Raw genomic sequence first — 27,540 nt, 5'->3', positions numbered from 1 at the left:
CTGCATTTTGTAATTGAATTAGTACTGCACATGTATTAAAAATGCTATTTACTAACCTAATGGTGCAGACTTCCATCCCTCCTATCTATTCTGTGCAGAGATCTCCATAAAGGTGGCGGAGATCTTTGCAAATGCAATCTTGATACTTTGTAATACATGTGGGAGTGAGGAGAGAAAGTGGGGAATATTCACTGCTAACTGAGAGGGGTTTACAGGAAATGTAAGGAGGGTTTACAGAGGGACATTCTAATACAACACACACATCTACAAAAGAGTAAGACCATTCCTATTCATAAACTGCACTCCTAAAGTTACCATAGCCCTAATGGTGTCAATATATTGTAATTCTACATTCCTTCTCAGTTACGAGTCCCTCAAATTATCAGCTGACACATTGTCTCAGTGGTGCCATTAAGCTATAAGGAGGTAACATTTCAATGCATATTTAATACTGAGTTAATGGCAATTACCTGTAAGTGATCCATCAACATCAATCAGAACAACTTCATGCTCCCATCTGAAGCCAGCCTTGTTACTTGTGTTAATAAACTGGATCCCATCAAACTTTGCACTCCAGCCTCCGCATCTGTCTGTACACACCCCAGCTACAGACGTCACACCAATGGCAGCACAGCTGCGATCAAAATTTATGAACTTTGTCGAAGAAACTGTAAGTCCTTCATCGAAAGGCAGGACAATGCCTCTGGAAGAGCAGTATGAAGAGCCCAGTCCAAGCTCATCCAAATGCCCAACAATGGTGGCATTCTTTATGACAGCTCCGTTGGCCTCCCCCCATCCTCCAACAAAGTCAAGGAGTATTCTCTTAGTCTCTATGCCAGCATTCTCATTGTTTACCATTACAAAATTCCGGAAATGAAGAGCTCCACCATTCACCCATTCTGCTCCTTTTTGGCAATTCCAGGTTGTCAATGAATCAAATACGGCAGGCTGTGGAGTACGGGAATAGCAGATGCCTCTTTGTGTGGGGAAATAGGACTCAAAGATCCAAAGGCCATACCATCCCTGGGAGTGGACAGTGTTGTTATAGAACTCTCCAAGAGGAATCTGTTTCTGGCAAATATTTGGGTCAAAGGATGGCTCATCAGGGTGGTCATGCATTCTGTACCAGAAACCAAAGTGGGTTCCGCCCGCTGCAGCATTGTGCCTGATCGTGTTGTTTGGATTGGTCACCCAAAATGCAGCTGGAGTAATATCATCATTCAGAAGGCTGGTGCTCTGCTTGACAAATACCGCAAGGTTATACTGCAAAACATTACCATGTTCTATTCCATCTTCTATGAAAAATGCTCCTCCCATGATATCATATATAACATTATTCTCCACTAAAAGATGGTGTGTGTTGTGAATGCTCACAGCCCTGTTGTACGTCTGATGAATTGCACATCCCCTCACATAAGACGTAAACTGCATATCACCCATCAGATGCCAGTGTATGGGGTACCGTCCCAATCTAAATGCTTGACCAGCATGAAATACCTGTAAAAAAGAAAACAATATGTGTCACTGTAATGCCAATTGGATAAGATATGTGTAACCTGTGACACCTCAGTACTCCTTTAGAAAGCCTCAGTACAGTGAGATGGAATTTTATGAAGTGACATAAAATTTTATGTAGTCAATATTAAACTTAAAACGTGGAATATAGAATTGCTTATCAGTTGAATCTATAACCAAAGTATTCAGCTTCTTACAAGTTACTCAAAATTGTGATCTACATGTTTCTAAACTGCTAGTGCGGCATTATAGTTTGCTGCAGAGGGTGGTAGCAGTTGATGATGGCCCTCTGCCCAAGTTTGGGGCCTGAGCTGCATGTAAGGCCGAAGGTTTATAATGAGTCAGTGGTGCCTTTAATAACTGTTGTACCTTGAGGTAAAAGTGCAATAATAGTATTTGAACATTCCACATTCCAGAATTGGCTAAATTAACTGTAGAAAAATTAAGGCAGAGCTTTAAATGTTGATTCACAAGGCCCATACCGGCCAATATTGATCCTCAGCCACTTGATTGTTTTCAAAAGATGAGTCAATATCACAATTTTTTAGATAGGTGTTGCTGCAATCAGACTATTGGCAAACCCCACCAACAATAGGGAGCAAGGCAGGAATAGGACTGCCTCTCATTTTATTGTCTGGGTGAATAAAAGGCTTCATACTCATACAGAGCAACCTCAGCCTCTTCAGAAACAGCAAGAGAAGGAGCCTAGCCAGCTGTGCCTGAACCCAATGTCTTAGAAGAACAATGTCTGAAGAGGCAGAAGGCATGCAGCAGAAAAATGGAGCAGTTTCTTCACTGAGACATTTAGGCGAGAGGTGACTACTCCTCCCACAGCACTTGCTATTTAGACCAGAGCTTAGCCACAGCCCACTGAAGGGAAGTTAAAGGACTTTAAACTTTAGAAATACCCAGCTAAGAAAGCATTCTGATTTACTTTTCTGCTCCAAATGTTACATGTAGTGTTACACGTAGGCCTTATTGTGGCAACTCGCCTCTCTTCTATACCTGATACTCAACATGACCTTCCATGTCAGCCTTACTGTCTGCAGTAAGGCTAGTATTAGGCACTAAACTACCTGATCTTGTAGTCATTCCAGTTCAGAGGTTGCCAGGTTGCCTATTGAAGTTGAGGGTCTATTTAAATTAGCTTCAATAGTGTATTTGTTTCTCCAATTTGAAAACCCAAAGTACCTCTTTTGAAAATGTACCTTCTCTGTAGGACATTTTCTGCAAAGCTATGACACCCTTCTCTTAAATGACCTTTCAAAAGAACAGCATCTCCTGAAGCACCTTCAAGATCTGGAATTGTATTCCACCTGAGATGCAGACTAATTTTTAACTTGATGTTTACAAAAAAAGATCTGAAATGCTTACTGTTACAGCAAAATGACCAGTGGCATTGCATGATATATTTTTGTGCTGGGGTTTTCATAATCACAATCACCACGTAAATCTGTCCAGCAGTCTTGATGGTGGCTAGCTGTCACCCGGGCTAGCTGTCACCCTCTGTAGTATTAAATAATTTCTACTTTGGAAACACTAGCTTAAAAGGCCTTCTCTTTACAGAATTGTCTTGAGGCATTTGTATTAATCTTTGTTGTTTGGTGTGTGTTTTGGACTAGATGCTACACAGGGAGGCTGCTACCCATGCAGACTTCATTTATTTTAATTACATTGTTCTTAGATTTTATACACAGACATAAATATCAACTTGTATGCATATGTTTCAGGGTCTTTCAATTCCTCCAGCTAGTCGCATTATTTAAAGCACTTTCCATCCCTTTTCATCTAAGTGAAAACATCCAATTACAGATCAACTTAATCAATTGTTTTCACGAGTCTACTCTGTTCTTAACCTTTTTTGTGTGTAAGCATTTGTGGCAATAGTTGTTTCAGTTTTAGTTATTCAGAATTGTTTTGTGCTGTTTCCACTTCCACAAAATGATGTGATTTTGTTAGATTTTATCTTGGTGAATGACTTGCACATGGGGTATGTATGCCCTATATCAGGACTTCATTTCCGTGCAATTTCAGGGGTAAACTATTGAGGGTGAAATTATGACTTTCTAGAATGCATTGCATCATTAGGCATGTGTCCATAATGTGTTGCTCTTAGAGCTTTTAATATCCCAGAAACTATAGGTGATATACCCATATGTATGATTTTGTTGAATTGTGATTTCCACCATCATCTTAGCTGTTGTTCATCTTTTCAGGTCTGCACCGGAGGATGATGACTTAATTTTAAGCCAAGCAGCCCTGACTTATTCAATGTGAAAGTCATGCAACAGGGAGACCATTAGGTGATATGGTTTTACATTTCCACATGAGGGTGCAACTGAAACTTGATTTGTCAATGAAGAGTAACAAGTACAAGCTCTGGGAAGAATGAACACACCTAGCCAGCACATTCTCTGCCACCGCAATCTGATGATTTTAGATTCTTTGTGCATTGTCAATTGTTACAGGGAAAATGCCAATGACCCTATGTATATAGATTTTTGTTGTCTTTAAAATAATTTTTTGATGAAGGATGATCAGCAAATATTGCATTTCTGCTCTCAAAAAATCTCATCATCAGTCTCTGAAAAGTACTTAACACAGTAGTCAGACTGTGTCTGCACTTTAGGAATAGGCTTTTAATGCTTTAAATTGAACTGCTGTTGAAGGCTCTATATTGACTCCCGTTTAGATTCAGGATCAAGATCACATCTTTGCCCAATATGCAAGGAGTGTCCTGCTGCACAGGCCCTGGAGACTTTTGGAAATTTGCTCAGCTTTCTTCTTCAGCAATGGACCTGTTATCGTCTTCAGTTGACCTGATCCAACAACAATCCTTTAAAAGACTAAAGAATGTTGAAAATCCTTGCACTTCCAGTGTACAAGTGCAGTATATGTTTTCAAAAAGCCCATCACCTCCGATTTAGGAAACTCCTTAAAGATGAAAATTATAAACAGGGTATAAATTGAGTTTTACGTCTTCATGGGAGCAACTGAAGAATGGCAGAAATGTGTTTATTCTACGTATCTGTTGACATGCTAACTTCCCTTTTATCACATCGTTAACTTTTTTTGGTTCTCATCTGACTGGTAAAGCGCTAGAAGGTGACTGAGATGATGTATTTCAGTTAACACATTTCTAAAAAAATATACATATTAGGAAGAGGCAGACTTAAAACATGTATCATTGATAAAAAAGGATCCTTGGAGGTTAAAGACTCATTCTTAGCAACCATGGGCTAAATAGTATTGGCCGTTGCCAGAAAAGCTGACAAATAACCAATTGTATTGCCACATATACAGAAATAGCATTTTATGAAGCCTAATTGAATAACAATGAATGTACTCTGCTTATAACTCAGAGAAATCCAAACAATCATTGATGCCAAGCTGTTAAAAAATGTTTATCTTTCCTGAAAAGACAGCGGAATTTATAAAAAGGTATCTGATAAACATTTGCTTTCTTCGGAAAAGAGAATTATTTTGGCATTAGCACATTTCTAATTGTTAAATAAAGCAGAAAAAGCAAAATACCTCCACGTATTCCATCCTCCCAATTGCAAGTTGTTTGTTTGGCTGCGGCGCGTGGAACATGATGCAACCACCAAACTGATCACTGCCAATTTCTTCACCAAAGCGCCCCTGGAAACATGTCTGCGTGGCAAATTCACCTGCAAAACATGATGACTTGTAAGTAAGGCAGTCTGTTTAGTCTCTCAGCACATGAACATCATTGTTGATAGAAGAGGAATGAGATATAGGATTAGGACAATTGAGAAAGGATGTAAAATGTAGAGGATCTAAGGGCTGCTTCAATGTGAATATTTGTAATTCTTTGAAAGCGCTATTTTCACTTTCTCCCCACTTACCTCTTTCCCCTGGCCTCAGTGTCCTATTGGAATCTCCAGCGACTGTTAGAGGTAACAAAGGAATAACTGCCACAAATGGCGTTTGTCGTGATACTGACCCTATCTGACCTCTCTGCAAACCCAGATCTTATAGAGATTACATCGACTCCCCATTTTCCTGTTTATTTGGCTTGCATGTTTTAACATTGAGTCTTCTCTTTGAATATGCACTTTCTTGTTTAGATGGCTATACTGCTTTGTGTAATTTTGATCTTATTTTGCACTTAGGATAAATATTTTGTGCACAAATGTTTAACCACCATGTACAAAGCTCCCTAGAAAAGTACTACTCATGTGGTGCAAAGCAATTCACAAACCTGCGTATGGAGACATCCAACACTGCCTCTCTCATCTTTCTGTGCGGAGAACTTTGCCACGTTGGCAAAGATCTCTATACATATATGAATACATTTTTTAGGTGAATGTGGAGGGACCAGGACGGTGGCTGGGCAATGGTAATACTTACTGCCATTTGGGATGGACTTAAGGAGATGTATGAAGGGGTTTATGGAGATAAATGCTAATACAGACACACATCCACAGAATAAAACCATTGCGATTCACAAACTACACAAAGGTATTAAAACTCTACAGATATCAAAATCAAACATCAGCCCTGGAGTAAAACAAGCAACAGACACAGGGGCCCATTAGGTTGGCGAGCTGTCGACCCTGCCGGGCTGGCGGGAGTGATCCGCCCACCATCCTCCCAAGAAGGACCCCGCCACATTAGGCTCGCGGGGGTCCGCGGCAGACGGGAAGACCGGCGCCTCTTTTCTGCCAGTCTACTTGTCAACCGGGCGGAAAAGGGTCTGAATATGGTGGCGGTTTCTGCAAGACACCGCCATCCATATTAGGATGCGTGCCTATCCATGGTGGAGTCACTACCATGAAAAGGCATGCCGCCCTTGCCTTTAGGGGCCTGTTGCGGGGGCCCCCAAAGTGTTGGGGGGTGCACATGGGGGGTACCTATCGTACCCCCCTACATTGGCATGAAAAAGGTGGCAGGCACCGTGCAGTGTCTGTCATCTTGTGCATGCCAATGCACAACGTGCATCCACAGCATTGCGGCAGGCGGTGCTGTGAGCACCGCCCGCCACAATGTTGTGGATGGGGGATGCCACAGTGGCAGTGGCATCCTAATTTGCATGGCGGGACAGCTGCAACTTCGGCGGACGGTCCCACATAAAGTCCACCCGCCATCCTTATGGTACCCTTAGTCATTCACAGGTTCTACAACGCACTCTAATAAAAATACAGTGAGTTTACTGATCAGTTTGTAACTTTCAAGATTGGCTATACCTATAAATACATACATTGTTGCTTATGCCAGATTGTGACAAAAATGAGGACTCCTCATTAGGTCGCTATACATGAGCCTTAACAGATTAAACATGCTTCTTAACACAACCCATCAATCCTTCCACTTGTATAACTTTTTTTCACCATAGATGCTGAAAATTATAATTATTTTAACATGTGACATATTAGAACTCTGCAGTCTATTTTGATAGTTATCTTGATATAAATGTTGATATCAGGGTTGAAACAGTATAGTATTTGTTCTATGTCTAGTCAGAAATACAAATCACTATAATTCAATGTTGATTTTACATCAATAATTGAATAGGTGAAGACCAATAAGGTACAACAGAGAGGATTATTTCTAAGTCTATTGTGATTAGTTTAATTCTCAATTGTAAACTATATACATATACATATGTATATAGTTTGTGTATGTGTGTGAATGGTGAAGAAACTGGTTCAAGAACATCTTAGAGCCATCACCAATATTGACCTACACTATCCCATTGCCCGACATTTCCTTGAAAAACTCCAGTCCAACAACTCCCTTCTCAGATACTATGCAATCGAACAGATTCATGTAGGTAAGAGAGGGGGAAGTAGGGAACTTGCATTGAGAAAGAAAGAATCTAAGTGGATAATGGAGCTCGAGACTAGATTCCTGGGTGAACACAACTTGGATGAAGAACTAGCAATCCACCTCCATGAACAGTAATTTGAGTTAGTGTAAACTAGTAATTGTATGTTACAATTATGATATGATCTTGTTTTTCATGCATTGCTTTTAATTTGTCTTTTTCTGTCTGATTGCCTTCTAGGAGGAAAGGAAGAGACCCGACAATTTCACTTTTTTGAATGCACATGGGTTCCCTTCCCTTTTCTTTATCGAGATGGACACTGCACTTCGTTCAAGATAAGGATCTGTTTCTATAAATTGTGCACTTTTTTGTTATTATATTTTTTCACGTAATATCTGGGTTGTTTTTGGGTGGGTACGATTAGAGGCCTCCATCTACTAGCCATTGGGCTGTTCAGTTACCTATATATCAACAGTCATTAAGAAAGGGTTTATTGAGCACTAGTACTCTTGAAATGTTTTAAGTTGAAGATCACTGAAAAAAAGGCACTAGTCCGTTTTCACTTTTTACCATCAGTCAGCTTGCCCTGGGGGCTCAGTATGTGATCCTTCACACTTTTCCCACTTTCTAGTCCAACATCTTTGAGGTTAGTTACCTTCAAGGTTCTGTAGAAGTCTTACAACTCATAACCATATCAACACGTGATTTTCTCGCTGTTTACGTGTAATACGTATAGATTTTAAACCAGTTGGTTTCAAACAATGAAGTAATTGAGTCTTGTTCCAAATGTAAATACAAGCCGGTGGTTGATTACTCATGTTGCACTCTAACCACTCTAAGATGGCGGGCATTGTTGACGTCAGATACAGGAACTATGTGCCTCTTTTATATCTATTACCTATGTAAGCAGGTCCCAACTATACTGTAATCTTGTGTGATCAAGACACTCCTTAGTGTTGATACGCGTAACTGTATATTGAATTAAACTTTGGTGGTTGTTACCTTGTCTTCCGAGAGTGCATCATTTATCCTTGTGACTTAAAAAAAAAAAAAAAAAAAAAAATATATATATATATATATATATATATATATATATATATATATATATATATATATATATAAAAATATATTAATTACCTACTGGCAGACGCCAGTAGGTAGTTATAGTTAGGACCTAGTTTCCATAAGAAAAGCATTTTTCGATTTACCAATATCTTTGGCGCTGTTTGACAAATCTTTGTGAAATTTTAGAAAAAATAGAGTTTGACCGCTCAGTTTGTGTGTTGGAAGTTTTGGGGTGATTCGTCAAGCGGGGGCCGAGAAAAATAGGGGGGTCCCAAAGCATGTTTTCTCTATGTTATTTTTCATAGGACCTTTATTAAAGGCTACAGCCCGAACTGCTGAGTGGAACTACACCAAATTTGGCAAGGTAAGTCTTGGTTTAGACTGAGCCCTTTTTGTTAAATGGTATAAATCCATTCCTGTGAAATTTCAAAAAAAGAAAATATCGATATCTGAGCATCAGTGAGGGTTTGCAAAGACTCCCGGGCACAAGCTTCACTCTGATTGGCTGCCAATACTCCAAACCAGGGAGTGTTGGCAGCCATCTTGTGACTAGGTAACAGAGTCATAAGAAAGGAGCGGAAAAAAGGTTGAAAAACAAGAAAAGGGGGCTGGGTAGACACACCCTGACCCCCTATGCCTGCTCAGGGGTTCTCACAAGGACCCCCAGGGCCAAGAAAAGCCGTTTTGCAATCAGTGATTAATTTGCCCCCCATTCGGTAGGATGTGAGCCTGACTCCTAGCCAGGCTGGCTTTAGATTAAAATGGTGCTCTGGTGGCAGGCGTGTTCAGCTTGTTCAGAAGGGCAAACTTCAGCATGCCTCAGTCCCCCACCCAACTTGACGCTGCAGCATCAGCACAAAAGGATGGAATAATGCTCTGCTTAAAAAAGGAGGAAAGAGCGCCATCACTTTCCATTGGTTATCCCAGCACACAAGAAAATACTGTTTATTTCCTATTTGCCCAGGTGAGGGGTTTCCCACCGGTACGTGCATCAGTACACCAATGTAACAAGGCTAAACCTGAACATCATGCAATGCTGACGTCGGCTCACACACTGCCGGGCGGGGCTGCTACTGGAGAGACGTATTGATAAATTACAGGGGGGAGGGGCTACAGAGTTTATGAAATCCAAATGTCACAACATGCTGTGAGTTAAACGGCGCCCGAGTTCACCTGTAGGCCAAGAGTTTAAATGTCTGCAAAACTAAGGCAGCCCCTCATTCTTCCGCGAAAGGTCAACTGTGAGGAATTGTGCTGGGTACTAGTACCACATTATATACAGTGCTTAAAAAAAGTAAACTTTGAGCAACATGAAAAAAACACACATTGCATTGGAAATGGTGCACGCACCTTCTTTAGTTGAAACGAAATATTACCATGGTTTGCATAAAGAAGTAGAAGTTATTGCCTGGTTTTAATTTAAATGAAAATGAACAGCCTCCCCCCCATTAAATTAGTTTTGACTGCTATGTGGTTAAGGGGAGGTCTACGTGCCTGCTTCTCCGGACTCCGCCGGAGCGCACTGGGAGGATGAACCCCAGAAAGGCCAGTTCGTTTCAGCTCAGTGGACGAGCGGACACAGCCTTGAGGTGTTTGGACCACCTCAGCGTCGCAATGACATGCAGGGATGCAGTGGGTGAGACGCTGAGCAAAGGGACTTCCCGTCTGAGCTCTACTATTAGCGCTGCAATACCTTTATAGACCATAGTGGGGACGCAGAGGAGGAAGGGACGCAAACCATGTCTCAAACCGAACTCAGTTTTTGAATTTCACAGACAGGAGCGTGGCATGAGGACTGTAAATCTACCTAGCACTGCACGCATACATTCGGATCGGCACTTAAAAGCACCAGCAGCTTCTGGCAAGATGTGCAACCTTGAACAGAAAAAATACAATTATCATAACTGGACACTGGAAAACAGTTAAAATCGTTTGGTATGTTACTGCACTGGCGCTAGACATTTTCGGCAGGGCACAGGGCCGGCCTTAGGCATGTGCAAGCTGTACACCTGCACAGGGCCACCAAACCCCAGGGGCTACCACACTAATATATATCCTTAATATATTTATCCTCTGAGGATGGATAAATATTTGTTTGGCGGCCCCTGGCAGGGATTTGGCGGCCTCCGGCTCAGTTCCACTTCTAAACACCCTGACCCCCCCCTCTTTCCTGGCCCCTGCGCTCTGCCCCACCCGGACCCCCTCTTCCGGGGGCCCCCTACCTACGCTCCCTGCCCAGGGCCACCATGACCCTAGAGCCGCCCCTGCAGGGCATATATTTAAATTGTAATATTAGAGACTCCTTTTGTGACGCAGTGATCGATGAAACCAATGCGAAATCTGGTGTGGAAAACAGTCCATATACAAAACTTTGTAAAGTGTCAAGATACTCTTGAGGGCATATTAGGCACTATAGAGCACTACTAAAATACATGTTGTGTTCAATACTGTCAACAAACATCAACACACACCGAGTACAAAAAGCAGCTTGATCATGCAACAATGCAAACCCTGACAAGTTTTGACTTCCCCCCAGAAGAACAACAATTATTATATTTGAAAAGAAAAGTGCCCAGAAGCGCTGCTTTCCTGATGTTCCTGAAGGTACGTAACAATGAGGATATAAACCTTTGTTGAATTTCTGTTCTTCAACAGGGGGAGACCAGATCACCTTGTGTCTCAAGGGGGTGCTCTAAACACCAACACCTCGACCAGGGTCGGTCTGCAACTGACAAAAGGCCCGGACACCAACACTAAACAGTGGTCCACATTGCCGACCCAGATAGCTAATTCAAGTGGTCCCCGTCTGCACATCTCAAAGCAGATTGTGGCAGTGTGGAAATTGCGAACACAAGTTGTACAGGTGTTTTGTAAGGCATGGGGGATGTATGCATTTGTGCTTCCTGCAGACACTGTTTGTAGCAATGTCTGGGATATTAACCACAAACACCAGCCTGTAGTGTTGTGCGTGGAGCCCTGGCAATAATCACACACGCACACAGGGGGTTACCTTGGTGGCCAGTAACCAGACTGACTCACGCCCAGAACCCTGGGCTATTTATTACTTTTCCTGTGTGTCGGCCCGTGCGGACGCAGGGCCAGCCCACTTAGGCTCCGCTTGGGGGTGTGTGGCCCCGCATCCCTACAGGACGCTTCAACATGGGCTGGCCCGATCACTGGCAACATTACATTCCTCCTTTGCCCATAAATGCAAAACATTACAAACCATGAAACAGTGCGGCAATAACTACATAACTTCTGTAGTAGGGGATCTCTGTGTATAGTCATAATCTAGTGAATAGTCCCGCCCATGTGCGTGGACCCCGGAGCAATCAAAAATAATCTCTTACAGTGTCAAAAAATGCAGAAATGCATAGACACTTAAGAGAGAATTTAAAGACATATAATGCAGCCCCTAACAGGCTACACTGTCCAGTACTTCAGCTAGAAATTCCACCAAAAAAATCCACAAAACAGCAAAGCCTGTCCAGATTTTCATTGTCTTCAGTACAAACCCCTCTGGGAGATAGAGAGGAAGACCTGGACAGACAAGCCCCATAGGCTGCCATTATGTGTCTCAGAATAGGGTACTGTGCCTTTAAGAGAACTTTCCAGAACTTCACAGTATCCCAGAATGCCTTGCAGGTCTCTCTTACTTTCAGTTCTTTTTTCCGTCTCCTGCAAGCAGGACCCTGGAGCATTGAGCTCTCCCTGTTCAAGGGTTTTTGTTGGTGTTTTTGCACTAAAATCGTTTTTTGTGTACTTTATTGGAGAGGTGTGGCTCACTGGTTAGAGGCGGCAGACCCGAGTGCAGAGAACGGCCCGGGACCAGGGTTCGATTCCCGACGCGGCAGGGTCTTGGACCAGGATCAGCGGGCTGATAATTCTCGCATCGGTGCCTACTCCGACCAGGGAGCACACTCGGCAACTCTGGGCATTAGCTTGCCTCATCTCCACAACGGCCCCACACAAACGCCGGGGATGCCTGGTTTCACCTTGGAGACCCCCAGGAGGGACTATCTCACAGGGAAAGCCAGGACGGGTTCCCCAGCGGTCTATAGCGCTACGAGGCCTCCGGGTAGCAGTGCGCTTTACAAGACACAACAATTTACAATTTATCTGTACCTTAAAGCTTTCTTCTTGGCTTGTGGCACCCCTTGGTCGAAATAATGCCTGCATTATTTGATAAATGCCCGGAGTGCTCCAGGAAGAAGGCCAAGACAGATCCCCATGAGGTCTGTATCCTCTGCCTTCCCTCTTCCCACATCCCTGAGGAGTGTGAGATCTGCCAGGGTTTCTCTGGCAGGACCCTGAAAGACAGAAAGAAAATCAGGCTTCAGGGACTAGAAGAAAGGAGACAGAAGACGCAAGGTGGGTCTGGAGGGGCTTCCTCTGCCCATGCTGAGGCCCCTGGGGGGCTCCCTGGGGGCAGGAAGCCCAGCACACGTCCCCATTCTCCCTCTGGGTCGGTGGCACCCTCCAAGACGTCGAGAGGGAAGTCCAAGGCCAGCTCCCCTTCTCCCCAGGGCTCTGGGTCGAGAAACCGTCTTCGGCGTCGACGTCGAGCGATCGGCGTTGACAGGAACGGCGTCGACAGGAACGGCGTCGACAGGATCGGCGTCGACGCACGCCGCCGAGGCAATACCGTCGATCGCCTTCAAGACACAAGGCTTCATCGTCGTCGAGGGGATCCTCTTCGTCGAGCCCGCCGTCGATGCAGAAGCACTCGCCGGCGAGACGGAGGCATGCCCCGTCGAGGCGAAGGAGATCGTCGTCAAGGTCGACGTCGAGACGCCCCAAGACGACGTCGAGGCGGTCGCCGTCGAGACGCAAGCGGTCGCCGTCAAGACACAGGAGATCGTCGTCGAGATGGTCCGGGTCGACGTCGAGACACGCGAGTCGCTCGACGCCGAAGAGAAAGAGACGGTCGACGCCGAAGGGCCGCTCGACGTCGAGGGACCGGCGGTCGACTCCTGAACACCGGTCAACGGTGCCGGATGCCCGTACTAAGCGGCCTGAGGCTGTGGGGGGCTCCCCTCAGCCCAGGAAGGATGGTGGATCACCGGGATCGGTGCACTCGGAGGTTTATACCCCAAAGAAGTCCGTTCCACCTCCTCCTCCGTTGCCTAGAGGCCCGCGTCCGAGGATGACTACACCTCCTCCGTTGCCTCCTCTACCAGAGAAGCCTCCACCGGTTCCACCAAGGTCGGCCTCGTTGCCTCACCTTCCGACCCCTCCCAAGAAGACTCCTAAGTCTAAAGAACCGCGTAAGCCCAAGTCGGTCACCCCGGACAGGCCGGTGGACCGGCCGAAGCCCAGGAGATCGAAGTCTCGCTCCAGACGGAGAGAACGATCGAGGAGCAGGCGCAGGTCCTCCACTCGTTCCAGACGGCACCATAGGAGGCATAGATCCAGGACGGATACATCTTCCAGGACTCGCTCCTATTCCCCTACTCTGTCCGATTCCCCGGACACTAGGGTGTCTCCTATCGATGACATCGGTACATTCCAGGATGTTCTCCTGAGGGGGGCTGCGAAGTTGGGTATCACGGTGACGGCTCCTACACCTACGACGTCCGTGATATTCGAGACTTTGCACAAGAAGCACCTTTCTCGCCCTCTGTTGCCCTTGGTTCCGGGACTGGTTGAACCGGCACAAGAACTATTTCTTACGCCTGCGGTGGTTAGGGCCGCCCCTTCTAGGCTTTTGAAGAAATACAGGGCACCGGACTCTGACCCTGCCTTCCTGAGGATGGACCCAGTCCCCGACTCAGTGATAGTTACGGCAGCCAGGAAACAACACTCTACCTCCGCGTCCTCTACCGTGCCTCCGGACAAGGAGAGCCGCTGGATTGATTCGGCGGGAAGGAAAGCATGCAGGACTTCTTCCACCACGATGAAGGCTTCCAGCGACTCGGCATTACTGGGACGATATGACCGGGCGCTTTGGGATTCCATGGAACAGTTCGCGGACCTGGTGCCGCGCGACAGGAAGGAGGACTTTATGGAAATCGTCAAGGAGGGGATGCTGGTTTCGAACCAGGCCATCAGTGCCGCGGCGGATATTTCCTTGTTGGCGGCACATGGCTACTGCCACGGTATCAACCAGCGCCGCCATGCATGGCTCAGGCTTACGTCTCTCAAGCCCGAGGCGCAACAGCGAGTGGCCAACCTGCCGTTTTCCGGGGACACGCTCTTCGGAAAACACGCAGATGACGAGATGGCCCGGATGAAGGCCGAGGCAGAAACCCTGACGGCAGTGGGCTTGGAAAAGCCCAAGGACAAGAAGCCATACCGCCAGTTCCAACGGCGGTTCGGTGCGCAAGGGAAAGGTAGAGGACAGTCTTCGGGACAACAGCAGCAGCAACAACAGCAGCAGTTCCGAAGACCTTTCCAAAAACGTCAGAGGGGTAGAGGTGGGCAGCAGCCCTCTACCGCGAACAAGGGCCCGGCCGGGTTTCGACCCTGAGCGGTTACTTCGCCGTCATCCGTTACCCACTCCGGTGGGGGGAAGCGTTCAATTTTTCCTGGCAGAGTGGAGAAAAATTACTCAGGACAAGTGGGTGCTGAATATTGTTTGCAATGGATACAGTCTTCGGTTCATCAGCCCTCCTCCAGCGATCCCTCCGGTCAGCTCGCAGTATCAGCTGCGCGAGCTCCAGGCGGAGGCCGATATCCTGTTGAGGAAAAGGGCGATAGAAGACGTACCTCTGTCTCAAAGAGGAAGAGGTCTGTACTCCCGGTTCTTTCTGGTTCGCAAAAAGGACAAGAACGAGTTCAGGCCCATTCTGGACTTGCGGCAGGCAAACAAGTGGATTCGCAGAGAAAAGTTTCGCATGCTGTCGTTGCATCAGATTTATCCTCAGTTGCAACAGGGGGACTGGCTTTGTGCCATAGACCTACAAGATGTGTACTTCCACCTGCCCATCGCGCACAAGCACAGGAAGTTTCTGCGATTTCAAGTCGGCACCAGTCATTACCAATACACGGTGCTGCCTTTCGGACTGAAGTCTGCACCCAGGACATTCTCGAAGTGCATGGCAGTGGTAGCGGCACACCTACGGAAAGGCAAGGTGTTTGTCTACCCGTACCTGGACGATTGGTTGATCAAGGCCTCCTCCTTCTCAGAAGCTCAGGCAGACTTCCAGAAGACGTGCGTTCTCTTGAACAAGCTGGGGTTGCACATCAACATGTCCAAGTCTGTCCCGATCCCGGTCCAGTGCATTCAGTACTTGGGGGCCTCTATCAATACGCTGTCAGAAAGCGTGTCTCCATCAGAGGAGCGACGGAGATCGATCCTTCGGAAGGCTCAGGCTCTTATGACCGTTCCATCTACAACAGTGAGGACGGTGTCTTCTCTACTGGGGTCGATGGCCTCTTGTATCTTCCTCACTCCTCATGCTCGGCTACACATGAGACCTCTGCAGGAGTGCTTGGAGGACCAATGGGACCAGAGGAGAGGATCTTGGGACGACAAGATACGACTGTCTCTGCATGCTCTTCAGTCTCTGAAGTGGTGGTGTTCAGCGGAGAATCTCCTCAGAGGGGTTCCCTTCCACAAGGACATTCCTACTCAGACGATCGTGACGGATGCTTCTCTCCAGGGCTGGGGAGCGCATTCGGGGGACTTACAGATCCAAGGCACGTGGTCTCAGACGGAGTCCACGTATCACATCAATTTCCTGGAACTCAGAGCTGTTCACTTGGCGCTGAAGGCCTTTCATCCGTCCTTCCGGACCAACTCTCTGCTTGTACAGACGGACAATACGACCACGATGTATTACCTCAACAAGCAGGGGGGGTCGAGATCGCGCACCCTGTCTCGGGAGGCGCAGGCGATCTGGCACTGGCTTCTGGCAAGAGGATTGACGATAACGGCTACCCATCTGCCAGGTGTGCAGAATGTTCAGGCGGACGCTCTGAGCAGGCTGCTTCAGGAAAACCACGAGTGGGTCATAAACGACGACGTACTAGGAGAAGTCTTCGCAAGGTGGGGGACTCCAGACATAGATCTGTTTGCCACCGCCGAAAACAGCAAATGCCGAGACTTCGCCTCCAGGTACTACCAGCAAGGGACGCTGGGGAATGCACTCTGGATCAACTGGTCGAACAGCTTTGTTTCCGCTTTTCCGCCCATTCCCCTGATTCCAGCGGTGCTCATCAAGCTGTCCCGGTCCAGGGCACGGATGATCCTGATTGCCCCGGAATGGCCCAGACAGTGGTGGTTCACGGACCTTCTACACCGGTCCCTCCTTCCGCACATTCGGTTGCTGTGCAGGCCGGACCTTCTCACGAAGTTCGGGGGGCAGATGGTGCACCCCAACCTCTCGTCCTTGAGTTTGGAGGCATGGCTCCTGAGGTAGTGCAATATGGACATTTGAATCTACCTGAAGATTGTATGGACATACTGAATGAGTCTAAGAGGCCCTCCACTCGAACGTCCTACGCTTACAAGTGGAAGAGGTTTTGTATCTGGTGTGTGTCCGGGAACTTGGATCCTACGACGTGCAAGGAAGATGTCATACTTCCCTACCTTCTACATTTGGCGCGATCTGGCCTTAATGTTCACTCTATTAGGGTTCATCTCGCTGCATTGACTGCTACAGGAAAAGCCCTTCACAGACTTCCTTCTTTCAGATCCCTGTGATCAGAGACTTTTTGGAAGGCTTGAAGAAAGTGTTCCCTCCTGTCAGGCTTCCATCGCCTTCATGGGAATTGAATGTGGTGCTGTCCAGTTTGATGAAGGAGCCTTTTGAACCCATTCATAAGGCTTCGTTGCAGCACCTATCCTGGAAGGCGGCGTTCCTCGTGGCCATTACATCGGCCCGCAGGGTGAGTGAAATTCAGGCGTTGTGTTGTAATGAACCTTATACTGTATTTCATGCTGCTAAGGTTGTTATGCGGACTCACCCTAAATTTCTTCCCAAGGTTGTTTCTGACTTTCATGTCAATCAAACCATTACTTTACCTACGTTTTTTCAGGATCCTTCATCTCCAGCGGAAAGGTCTTTACATTCCCTGGATGTTAGGAGGGTGTTGAAATTTTACCTGGATAAGACTAAAGGTATTCGTAGGTCAGACCAATTGTTTATCAATTATGGATCGGTCAGGACGGGTCTTGCGACTTCTAAGCAATCCCTCTCTAGGTGGATTGTGTCCTGCATACAACTGTGTTACCAGAAAGCTAATAAGACCTTAGGAGGTAAGCCTAAGGCTCATTCCACCAGGGGCAAAGCTGCCACGACAGCCTTGCTCCGTAATGTGCCGATTGCAGAAATTTGCAAGGCCGCCACTTGGAAGTCAGTTCATACCTTTACTAAGCATTACTGTCTGGATGCTGATGCCAGAGCAGATGCTCAGGTGGGACAGGCTTCGCTGCGGAATTTGTTCGCACAATAGTGGTGTTGGTTCTCTTTTCTCCACCTCCGCTTTGGTGTGGGGATGGGCTTGCCATTCTATTCACTAGATTATGACTATACACAGAGATCCCCTACTACAGAAGGAGTAGTTTCTTTTCTGTAACTCCAGTTCTGTAGTAGGGGTATCTCTGTTATAGTCATAAGCGCCCGCCCTCCTCCCCGGTGGAGAGAGATATTCATGTGAGAAATGCTACAGGTCTGGTGTGTTACGCCTTCAAAAAGAACTGAAAGTAAGAGAGACCTGCAAGGCATTCTGGGATACTGTGAAGTTCTGGAAAGTTCTCTTAAAGGCACAGTACCCTATTCTGAGACACATAATGGCAGCCTATGGGGCTTGTCTGTCCAGGTCTTCGTCTCTATCTCCCAGAGGGGTTTGTACTGAAGACAATGAAAATCTGGACAGGCTTTGCTGTTTTGTGGATTTTTTGGTGGAATTTCTAGCTGAAGTACTGGACAGTGTAGCCTGTTAGGGGCTGCATTATATGTCTTTAAATTCTCTCTTAAGTGTCTATGCATTTCTGCATTTTTTGACATTGTAAGAGATTATTTTTGATTGCTCCGGGGTCCACGCACATGGGCGGGACTATTGACTAGATTATGACAATAACAGAGATACCCCTACTACAGAACTGGAGTTACAGAAAAGAAACTACTCCTTTTGAGTCTCTGCACATTAATAAACAGTTGGAACAGTCTTACTTGGTCTTCACTGGGGCACAGGTTCGTCCCTCTTTCATGGTAGGCAGCGGGCATCAAAGTCTCTATACCTCTGGGATGATCTTGGATGGGGCCTCAGGAGAAATCTGCCTTGGCTACTTCTGCCTGGCGGGCTCCGGAACATGTCCTCGGAACAGTCTATCTCCGACGTCTTTCGGCTGTTCGGCGCCCCTTCCCGTGGGAGACCTTCAGGGTCCTGGGTGGCTTCGTCGCTCCTTCCGCTGGAGGCCATTGGAGGAATGTCTTCTTCTGCCGCTTCCACCGAGTATCGAGGTGCATCAGGGTCTGGCTCTCTTTGTTCGTGAAAATCTGCCCAGTCGTCCATCAGGGCTCTTTTGAAGAACAAGACATTTCTAGTGACTCTCTCTCCTCCTCGGATGCGGTGATCATGGTGCCATTGACTCCGGTTACAATCCAGGGGTCCGACTCAAAAGGTAAACTGAACTTTCCTCCTGGGTGGCGGTCCCGTACCAGCACTCTGTCACCAAGGCCAATCGGGCTGTCTACTGCCTTCCGTCTTCGGGAGGCGTCCATGTTTGTTTCCACTCTTTCCGCTCCATGGACTGGCTCGGGGGGCTGGTGATGCTGCCCACGTGGGATGGTGTGGGATGGTGTCTGTTTCTGCCCTGCCAAAACACAGGCGGCTTGGTGGGACTCCGGTAGTGCAGTGGGGAGTCAGCCGATATTCTCGCAGGAACTGGTAGAGGGCTAGCTCTGGACTTTGGCCATCCGCCACGGCAATCTGGATAGTCTTGTTCAGTGTTCGCATCAGCCGGTCTACTTCCCCATTTGCCTTGGGCCACCTTGGGGTTTCTGGGGGACAACAGATATTCGTCCAGTTCGGTGCCATTGAAATGTGGGCCATTATTGGTTTGCAGTTAGCCAATGAGGCCGTGAGTAGCGATTATTTTCTCTAGTTTCGGTATGACTTCCCCTGCTGTGGTAGAGGACAGAATCTCTACTTCTGGATACCGCGAGAAGTCATCCACCACTATGGACATGTATTTCCCGCTTGGAAGGCTACCGAAGTCAGTACTGGCTCCTTCCCATGGGAGTGTCGGTCCATCCTCAGTGATCACTGGGGCCAGGCGATTTGGCAGGCTGGTCGCTAAAAACACGGGGCACCATTGGACGATAGTTTCTACAATCCGGTCCAGGCCTGGGAACCAGAGCTTGCTCCGAAGGTGATTTTTCGACTTCACTATGCCTTGATGCACACCGTGCGCCAGGAGAGCTGCTTGTTGAGTGAGGCATTCAGGCAGCACGAGGCGAGGGCCTCTCAAGAGACAACCTTCCGTGGATATAGACAGCCAGTTGCGGACTTGGTATAGCGCTTTCAACATAGCTTTGAGCTTCCGGAGTGCGGAATGAGGTCGGACTTTGGAGAGGCTTCCAGTTTCCTGACGCGAGGGCTTGAATGGCGATTTGGATGCAGTCGTCTTCCTGAGTGGCTCTCGCCACTTTGTCTAGAGAGATCGGGAATGGTCGGGATCTCTCGACAATCATCCGGACATATTCCTGCATGGCGGCAGCTTCCGCCGCTTCCACTGCATTAACGGGGCAGGCATGCAGTGGCAGGAAGTCGGCAGGGTTCCGGATTCCGGGCCGGTATTCAACCGTAAACTGGAATTCCTGGAGCTGGAGCACCCACTTTTCGATTCGGGGGGGGGACACATGGAGGAACCCTGGAATAGTGGAATCAGGGGTTTGTGGTCTGTTATGACTACAACCGGATGTCCGTATAGGTAGATGTGGAAGTGCCTGCACCCCCACAAGATCGCGATGGCCTCCTTTTCGATCTGTGAGTAGCGCTGTTCCGTTGGTGTAAGAGTTCTGCTTGTGTAGGCAACAGGGACCCACTCCCCACAGGCTTGTTGCTGAGCTAGGAGGGCCCCTAATCCTGTTGGGCTGGTGTCCATGACGAGTTGTGACTCGTTCCGGGGGTCGAAGTAGGCCAGGGTCGTGTCCGCGGAGAGCGCAGATATTGTTCTGCAGAAGGACTCTTGTTGTTCTGGGCCCCTCTCCCAGGTGCTGGTGGATTTGGTGACGTCACGTAGGGGGCCGGTGAGGTCTGACAGGTCTTTAATGAACCGCCTGCAGTAGGTGACCATCCCCAAAAACTGCTGACGGCTGTCACTGACGTTGGGGCGGGAGCATCGTGGATGTCCTTGACCTTGTCCGGGTCCGGGCCTACCCCTTGGTCAGAGAAGCAGTAGCCGAAAAAGCTGATCTCCTTGCGCAGGAAGTCGCACTTCTCCCAGTGAAGGGTGAGACCTCGGTCTTGAAGTTGGGCAAACACCGCATGGAGGCATCTGATGTGCTCGTTTAGTGTGGGTGCGTGGACTAATATATCGCCACTGATAATCAGTCCCTGCAGGACGTTCTGGATGATGTTCTGGAACACCTCCGCAGCGCTCGATATTCCGGAATTGAGCTGGGTGTACAGCCAGAGCCCAGCGTGAGTAGAGAAGGTGGTGATCTGGCGCGAGTATGGGTGGAGGGGAATCTGGTGGTACCGCGACCAAAGGTCCATCTTCGAGAACCACTTCGAGCTGGATAATTCCCCAATGATATCATCTATGGTCGGCGTCAGGTGGCGTTCACGCATGATGGCGAGATTGGGTATGCGCATGTCCACGCAGATTTGGACTTGCTTTGGTTTCTTAGCTATCACGATGGGTGACACCCACAGGGTGGGACCGCTAACTCTCTCAATGATGCCTGCCTGTTCCAGCAAACGGAGCTCCGCTTCGACTTTGGGCCGTAGGTGGAACGCGATGCGTCGGTGCCGGAGGGCCACTGGGACGACGGACTTGTCTATATGGAGGTGGATGGCTGGTCCCTTTAGGCGTCCGATACCGTTGAATAGGGCAGAGAACTCTTGCACTAGATGATCGAGGCTGTGGGCTTGGACAGTGAGGGCAAAGTGGATTAGTCCAAGGTCCTGCGCTGTTCTGCACCCCAACAGGAATCCTGAGCCTTCCTGAGACACGTAGATTTTGGTCTGCTGGTGGGCGGTGTCATGGGACAGGTCCGCCCGGAACATCCCACACAAGCGAAGTGGGCGTCTGGTGCCATAGGAGTACACTTGCACCCTGGTGGGATGGAGCGGCGTTGGCATTCACCAGTGTCCGGTACACGCTGGTTGCCATCAGGTTGATTGTCGCCCCCGTGTCGATAAGGGCTGCTACGGCTTGGTCCTGCACGTTGACGGTGCACATGGGTGCCGTTGTAGGGTTTTTAGCATCTGGACTACATGGACAGAGGCGGTGTCTGCTTCGACGTCATCCATTTCGCTGCTGGCTGAGCTGCGGGGGGTGGTTCAACTGTTCGCACTCTCTGGGGTGGGCCACTCTGCTTCTTCCTTGGTGTGGACCGGGCACACACTTGTGAAGTAATTGACCTTTCAGCAGGCGCTGCAGGTCTTGCCCTGCGCCAGGCAGGATCCGTCGTGGGGCGTGGGGCCTCCGCACCATGCGCACGCGCAGCCACGCGATGACTGGGTAGGCTTGGGAGTCCCTCGCCAAGGAGGCCTTGGGCGGATGTCTGGGGTGTCGGTCTGTAGAGCGCACACCATTTCCGTCTTGATTCCGATGGCAGGCTTGGGTTACATATGCGCCGCTCTGGCTTTAGATAGCTCCTTTGAGCGCCCGAGTGTGAGGATGTCACTCATTGGCATGTTGTCTTCTTGCAGCACCCGTTCACGCAGCTTCGAGGATGCGCAGACTTGGATGAATAGGGCACGGATTTCATCGTCTGCATCAGGGAGGGTGCACGTGCTGGCTAGCCTTTTTAGCCTTGCATAGAAGACGTCGATGGACTCTTCAGGGAGTTGACAGGCTTGGTGGAGCAGGAACCTCTCGTAGTCGGCACTTGCGAAGGGTTCAAAGTACGCAGCGATGGCATTGCGCATGGAGGCGTAGTTTCTGGGCGGGCCGCCTTCCCTAACATCCTTCAAGATTTCGTGGATGTCCGCACCCTCTAGGTGAAGCAGCATGGCACGGGTATGCAACGTTTACAACGCGCGCGTTACAACGACGTACCATTACCACACGGTTTTAACAACGAAAGTTGTTACAACGAATTGCGCTGGGGGCGCTCATTTATTACTATCCCAAAACCTTCCCTACTATCCACGGGGACTGGTGTTGGAATAGTAAATTAAATGTTTTAAATTTGCGCCCCCCCAACGCAAGTCGTTGTAACGACTTGCGTTGTTACAACCGCGTTGTAATGGTACATCGTTGTAACGCGCGCGTGGTAATAACATACATCCCATGGCACGCCGCCGTGGAGCCGCAATTTCCGCTGCATCAAAGTAGTACTCCAGCCGCTCTACCCATTTCTTCCACCTTGCAGCCTGCAACGGTGGTGGGCCAGTGACGGTGAAGGGCTCCAGAGGGGGCACGTTGGTCATGGTTGCAGGGTCCGGGCGTGGGCGATGAGGGCGTGGCTGCACTCCTCAGGATGGACGCTTAAACGTGGGGCTGGCAGCGGGCGGGCCCGCCGCAGGGCCCTCTGAGCAGGAGCAGTGAAAGATGCGCAGGGGGGCTGCCAGGCAGTACAGGGCAAACACACAACCAAGCGAGATGCGGGATGAATGGCAAGAGTCTCAGAGCCTAGTTTGCATCCATTTCCATCCCTCCGCCTCCGTGAGCCGCGATGAAAGGGAGGCCAGGCAGCTGGGCCGACGTGCGAGGGAGGCACCACTAGGCAGGGGGGCAGCCACGAGCGTCTGAGTGTGAAGCACGCTCACCTGGAAGGTTGAGGCCCGTCCGCGGGCCGAGAGACAGCGTGCGCAGCAGCCGGGTGTGCGCGTATGCACAGCCGGTGTACTAAACGGCAGGCGGCGGTACCTTGCGGGATGAGGCAGAGCGCGGGCGATGTGGGAGCAGCGCTCGGCGGTCGGGCCCAGTCTGTGCAGGGTGCGGGGATGGCCAGCACACCCGCGACCCAGGCGGGGGCACAGCACCACGTGGTGGGAGCCGGCAGACGAGGTAGGCCACTCGGGGTTTTGCAGCCGGCTGCTTGCTGGAGGGCAGCATCAGGGCACGAGTGGGCGCGGCGGGGTGGCGAGGCCACCTCGTCGCCAGTGTAGTGTTGTGCGTGGGGCCCTAGCAATAATCACACATGCACACAGGGGGTTACCTTGGTGGCCAGTAACCAGACTGACTCACGCCTAGAGCCCTGGGCTATTTATTACTTTTCCTGCATGCCGGCCCATGAGGACGCAGGGTCAGCCCACTTAGGCTACGCTTGGTGGGGGTGTGGCCCCGCATCCCTACAGGACGCTTCAACATGGGCTGGCTCGATCACGGGCAACATTACACAGCCACAATACAGCACAACAAATAGCTGAAAAATTGTCCCACACACTGACCGGTCACACCAGCACTTCTGACATTGTCAGACTGCCCTAGTCTGGCCCTACATTTTGAGACCGAGCTCAGATCTGCAGTTTTCATAATTCAGAATCCATCTATTTCGACACCGAGTTGATCTCAGCAGATACAAACTGCGAACAGGTTTTTCAATTTTTTCATTGAACACATACATTTTTGAATTTTCAAGTCCCTTTGATTATAACAAGAAGCATGGTTGGTCATTGTGAATTTCAAATGTATAACATCCAATAATTTTCGGTGGGCATTCCAAGTGTCCAAAAGTGAGCTGTGTCCGAGCATTCAGAATCAGAACCCGCTCCAGCTGCCCTTACCTACCCTGTGAAAAGCTCCATGCTGTGTACAGATCTCTCTCTCCTCCAGCTCGGATAGCTCTGGGTACCGGACACCGAATGTACAGGCATGGCATTGTAAATATTAAATATATTAAGGTGGTGATATTTTTCCCAGCAGTGTGCCACGCCACGGCCAGGACTTTGTTCCAGGGCTGGAACGGGAACCACAACCGGCGCTGGCAAAGTGCTCGCCTCCCCCCCATCCCCACTCCGGGGGGTTGGAGGTGCCGCCGAGCTCTTTGCCAGGGCCGGTTTTTGCCCGATTTGGTACGGGCCCATTTTGCAAATGCTATGCTGCAAAAACGGCCCTGTAACAAAAGCGGCCCCCAGGGGCCCGAAACCGGCCCCACACGTGCGGCGCACCGGGGGATTGCCTGGTGCCCGTTATGGCCAGTCCGATCCTGCTTTGTGCACTGGCATGTGACCGCTCTCCGCCTCTGCCCGTACAGGCCCTTTTCGATGATGACAGCTGTCATAACTGGCACAATCTGAGGCATGGAGCGGGGCATGGAGTCAGGGGCGGCAACTGACACTTCCCGCTGCAAGCCACGTGTCTTAGTCAAGTGCCTTAAAGCAGGGGTAAAGTTAAGACAACAGAGTGCTCTGACCAGGGCATTCCATTGGTGATGCTGCACTGTGGGCAACGGAACCCGATATTGTTTGATTTCACAGTTAAAAAATGGCCGGTGTACCCATTTCCTTCCTTGCACGAGGGTCCATGAAACATTAGCTTTGCCACTGGCGCACATTGCCACGAGCCTGGCATCTAAACACGGAGGCCTGCATCATTCCAACAAAGAGACATCGGAAAACATGTGCAAGGATCCACAGGGCCACGTGCAGAGACGTTTTCGACAACCTTATTTCGATTCCTTGCTTGTAGTAACTTCACTTTTCCTCACTCTGCTGTTTGCCCCACCTCACTGCTTCCTTGGGCACCTCTGACATGAAGAGATGTCACAAGGGCTGCCTTGTTATCCTGGTTGAACCTCCAAACTGCGGGTGAGGTGATGGAGTCCCCCCTCAGGGGTAGGGAAACTGCTATGGAGTTAGGGAGTTACTGCAGTGCATTAGGGCTCTCGACAGGAGGTCACTGCAGCTTGCACCACATGTTGCCCCAGCCAGTGGTGAAAATGATAGTAACAACACACCTACTAACCATCTCACTCCTGCAAGCACGACAATTTGTTCTATTTCAGGTCCCCCGAAGCTATACCAATGGTTTGGGCAGCAAACTGATGTCACTGACCATGTCATGAATGATGTAATATGTGACGTCATCAGCAGTGCATTGTGGGGTTGCAAGTTATAGTTAGCTGAACTAACTATAATGGCGGAATTTCTCAGGTTTTGTACGAGTGAAATGTCCAACTGACTATAACAACCTTGAAACCTGGGTTTTTTTCAGTGAATTTATAAGGTTTTTTAAATGCTAATGTCTAACTATAGGTAACTGGACATAATATCGACTACATAATATCGAATGGACAAAATATCGATGTAAAAATATAGACATTAACAAAATATCGACTGTAGGAATATCGTTGGACAAAATATCGACTCAAAAAAAGACAATATAATATCGTTTACAAAAATATCGAATCAAAAATATCGAATAGAAAAAATATCGACAAATAGTCAAAGTAAAAAATATCGAGAATAAGTAGAAAAAATGTAAAAAAAAAAAAAATGTATTAATAAAAATATTATTTGTAGTTAATGTTTAGGAGCGGGTTGTGGGTTTATAGGGGAATAGGGTGGGAAGTAATTTAATAATAATTAATTAATTAATATATGTTAGTTAAATTTTTTTATTAGATTTTAATTGGTAATTCATTAATATTATTAGTAAATTAATTAATTAATTATGTTGGCATATTTTTTTAAATAATTAATTGGTTATTCATTAATACTAATTAGTTAATTATTTTATTAATTGTTTGCATATTATTTTAATTAATATTATTAGTTAATTAATTAATTAATTATTTTGGCATTTTTTAAAAATAATTAATTGGTTATTAATTAATTATAATTAGTTAATTATTTCATTAATTGTTTGCATATTATTTTAATTAATTAATTGGTTATTAATTAATTTACATTTGTTAATTACATTAATTGCAGTAAATTTATTATAATCAAAAATATTTTGTTAATTAATTAATTGGAAATTAATATTATTAATTAATAAATTATATTAATTAGAGCTAATGTGCTAATATATATAATTATTTGTTCTTGTTAATTATTATTTATGTTTTTATTTAAATATTTGTCTTTAATGTTGTGTAAAAGAGTATTTTGTAGGGTTCAGGGTCAGTTTTAACATATTTGTTAAAGGGGTATTTTTTGGGGTTCAGAGTCAGTTGTCAGTTTGTGAGTTAAGGGGTTTTTAAAGAGTTCAGGGTCAGTTTTCTGTTCTTGAGTAAAGGTGTATTTTTTTTGATCAGGGTCAGTTTTCAGTTTGTGGGTAAAGGGGTTTTTAAAGGGTTCTGGGTCAGTTTTCAGTTTGTGGGTAAAGGGGTATTTAGAGGGTTCAGGGTCAGTTTTCAGTTCTTGGGTGAAGGGGTTTTTAAAGGGTTCAGGGTCAGTTTTCAGTTTGTGGGTAAAGGGGTATTTAGAGGGTTCAGGGTCAGTTTTTTGTTCTTGGGTGAAGGGGTATTTTTTGGGTTGAGGGTCAGTTTTCAGTTTGTGGCTTAAGGGGTTTTTTAAGGGTTCAGGGTCAGTTTTCTGTTCTTGGGGAAAGGTGTATTTTTTGGGATCAGGGTCAGTTTTCTGTTTGTGGGTAAAGGGGTATTTATAGGGTTCAGGGTCAGTTTTCAGTTTGTAGGTAAAGGGGTATTTTTAGGGTTCAGGGTCAGTTTTCAGTTCTTGGGTAAAGGGGTATTTTTTGGGTTTAGGGTCAGTTTTCAGTTTCTGGGTTAAGGGGTTATTTAAGGGTTCAGGGTCAGTTTTCAGTTCTTGGGTAAAGGTGTATTTTTTGGGATCAGGGTCAGTTTTCAGTTTGTGGGTAAAGGGGTATTTATAGGGTTCAGGGTCAGTTTTCAGTTTGTAGGTAAAGGGGTATTTTTAGTGTTCAGGGTCAGTTTTCTGTTCTTGGGTAAAAGGGTATTTTTTGGGTTTAGGGTCAGTTTTCAGTTTCTGGGTTAAGGGGTTATTTAAGGGTTCAGGGTCAGTTTTCAGTTCTTGGGTAAAGGTGTATTTTTTGGGATCAGGGTCAGTTTTCTGTTTGTGGGTAAAGGGGTATTTGTAGGGTTCAGGGTCAGTTTTCAGTTTGTGGATTAAGGGGTATT

The 27,540-nt window shown here is 47.5% G+C and overlaps 1 protein-coding gene across 1 annotated transcript in view; it reads right to left on the bottom strand.

The window, feature by feature from the left end:
* Positions 1-27,540, bottom strand: part of LOC147724580 (fibrocystin-L-like) — a 1,106,658-nt gene that overhangs the window by 306,675 nt on the left and 772,443 nt on the right. Inside the window, exons 50-51 of the mRNA XM_086966124.1 lie at positions 5,050-5,186; positions 471-1,497 (exon numbers count right to left, since the gene is read on the bottom strand). Of these exons, the coding sequence (XP_086822250.1) occupies positions 471-1,497; positions 5,050-5,186 (1,164 nt within the window). The remainder of the gene's footprint in view (positions 1-470; positions 1,498-5,049; positions 5,187-27,540) is intronic.

This window comes from Lissotriton vulgaris, chromosome 4_1, assembly GCF_964263255.1.
Source record: "Lissotriton vulgaris chromosome 4_1, aLisVul1.2, whole genome shotgun sequence".
NCBI classification, from domain to species: domain Eukaryota; kingdom Metazoa; phylum Chordata; class Amphibia; order Caudata; family Salamandridae; genus Lissotriton; species Lissotriton vulgaris.
Note: the sequence above shows the minus strand (reverse complement) of the source record. Positions and strands in the feature narration are given on the sequence as shown.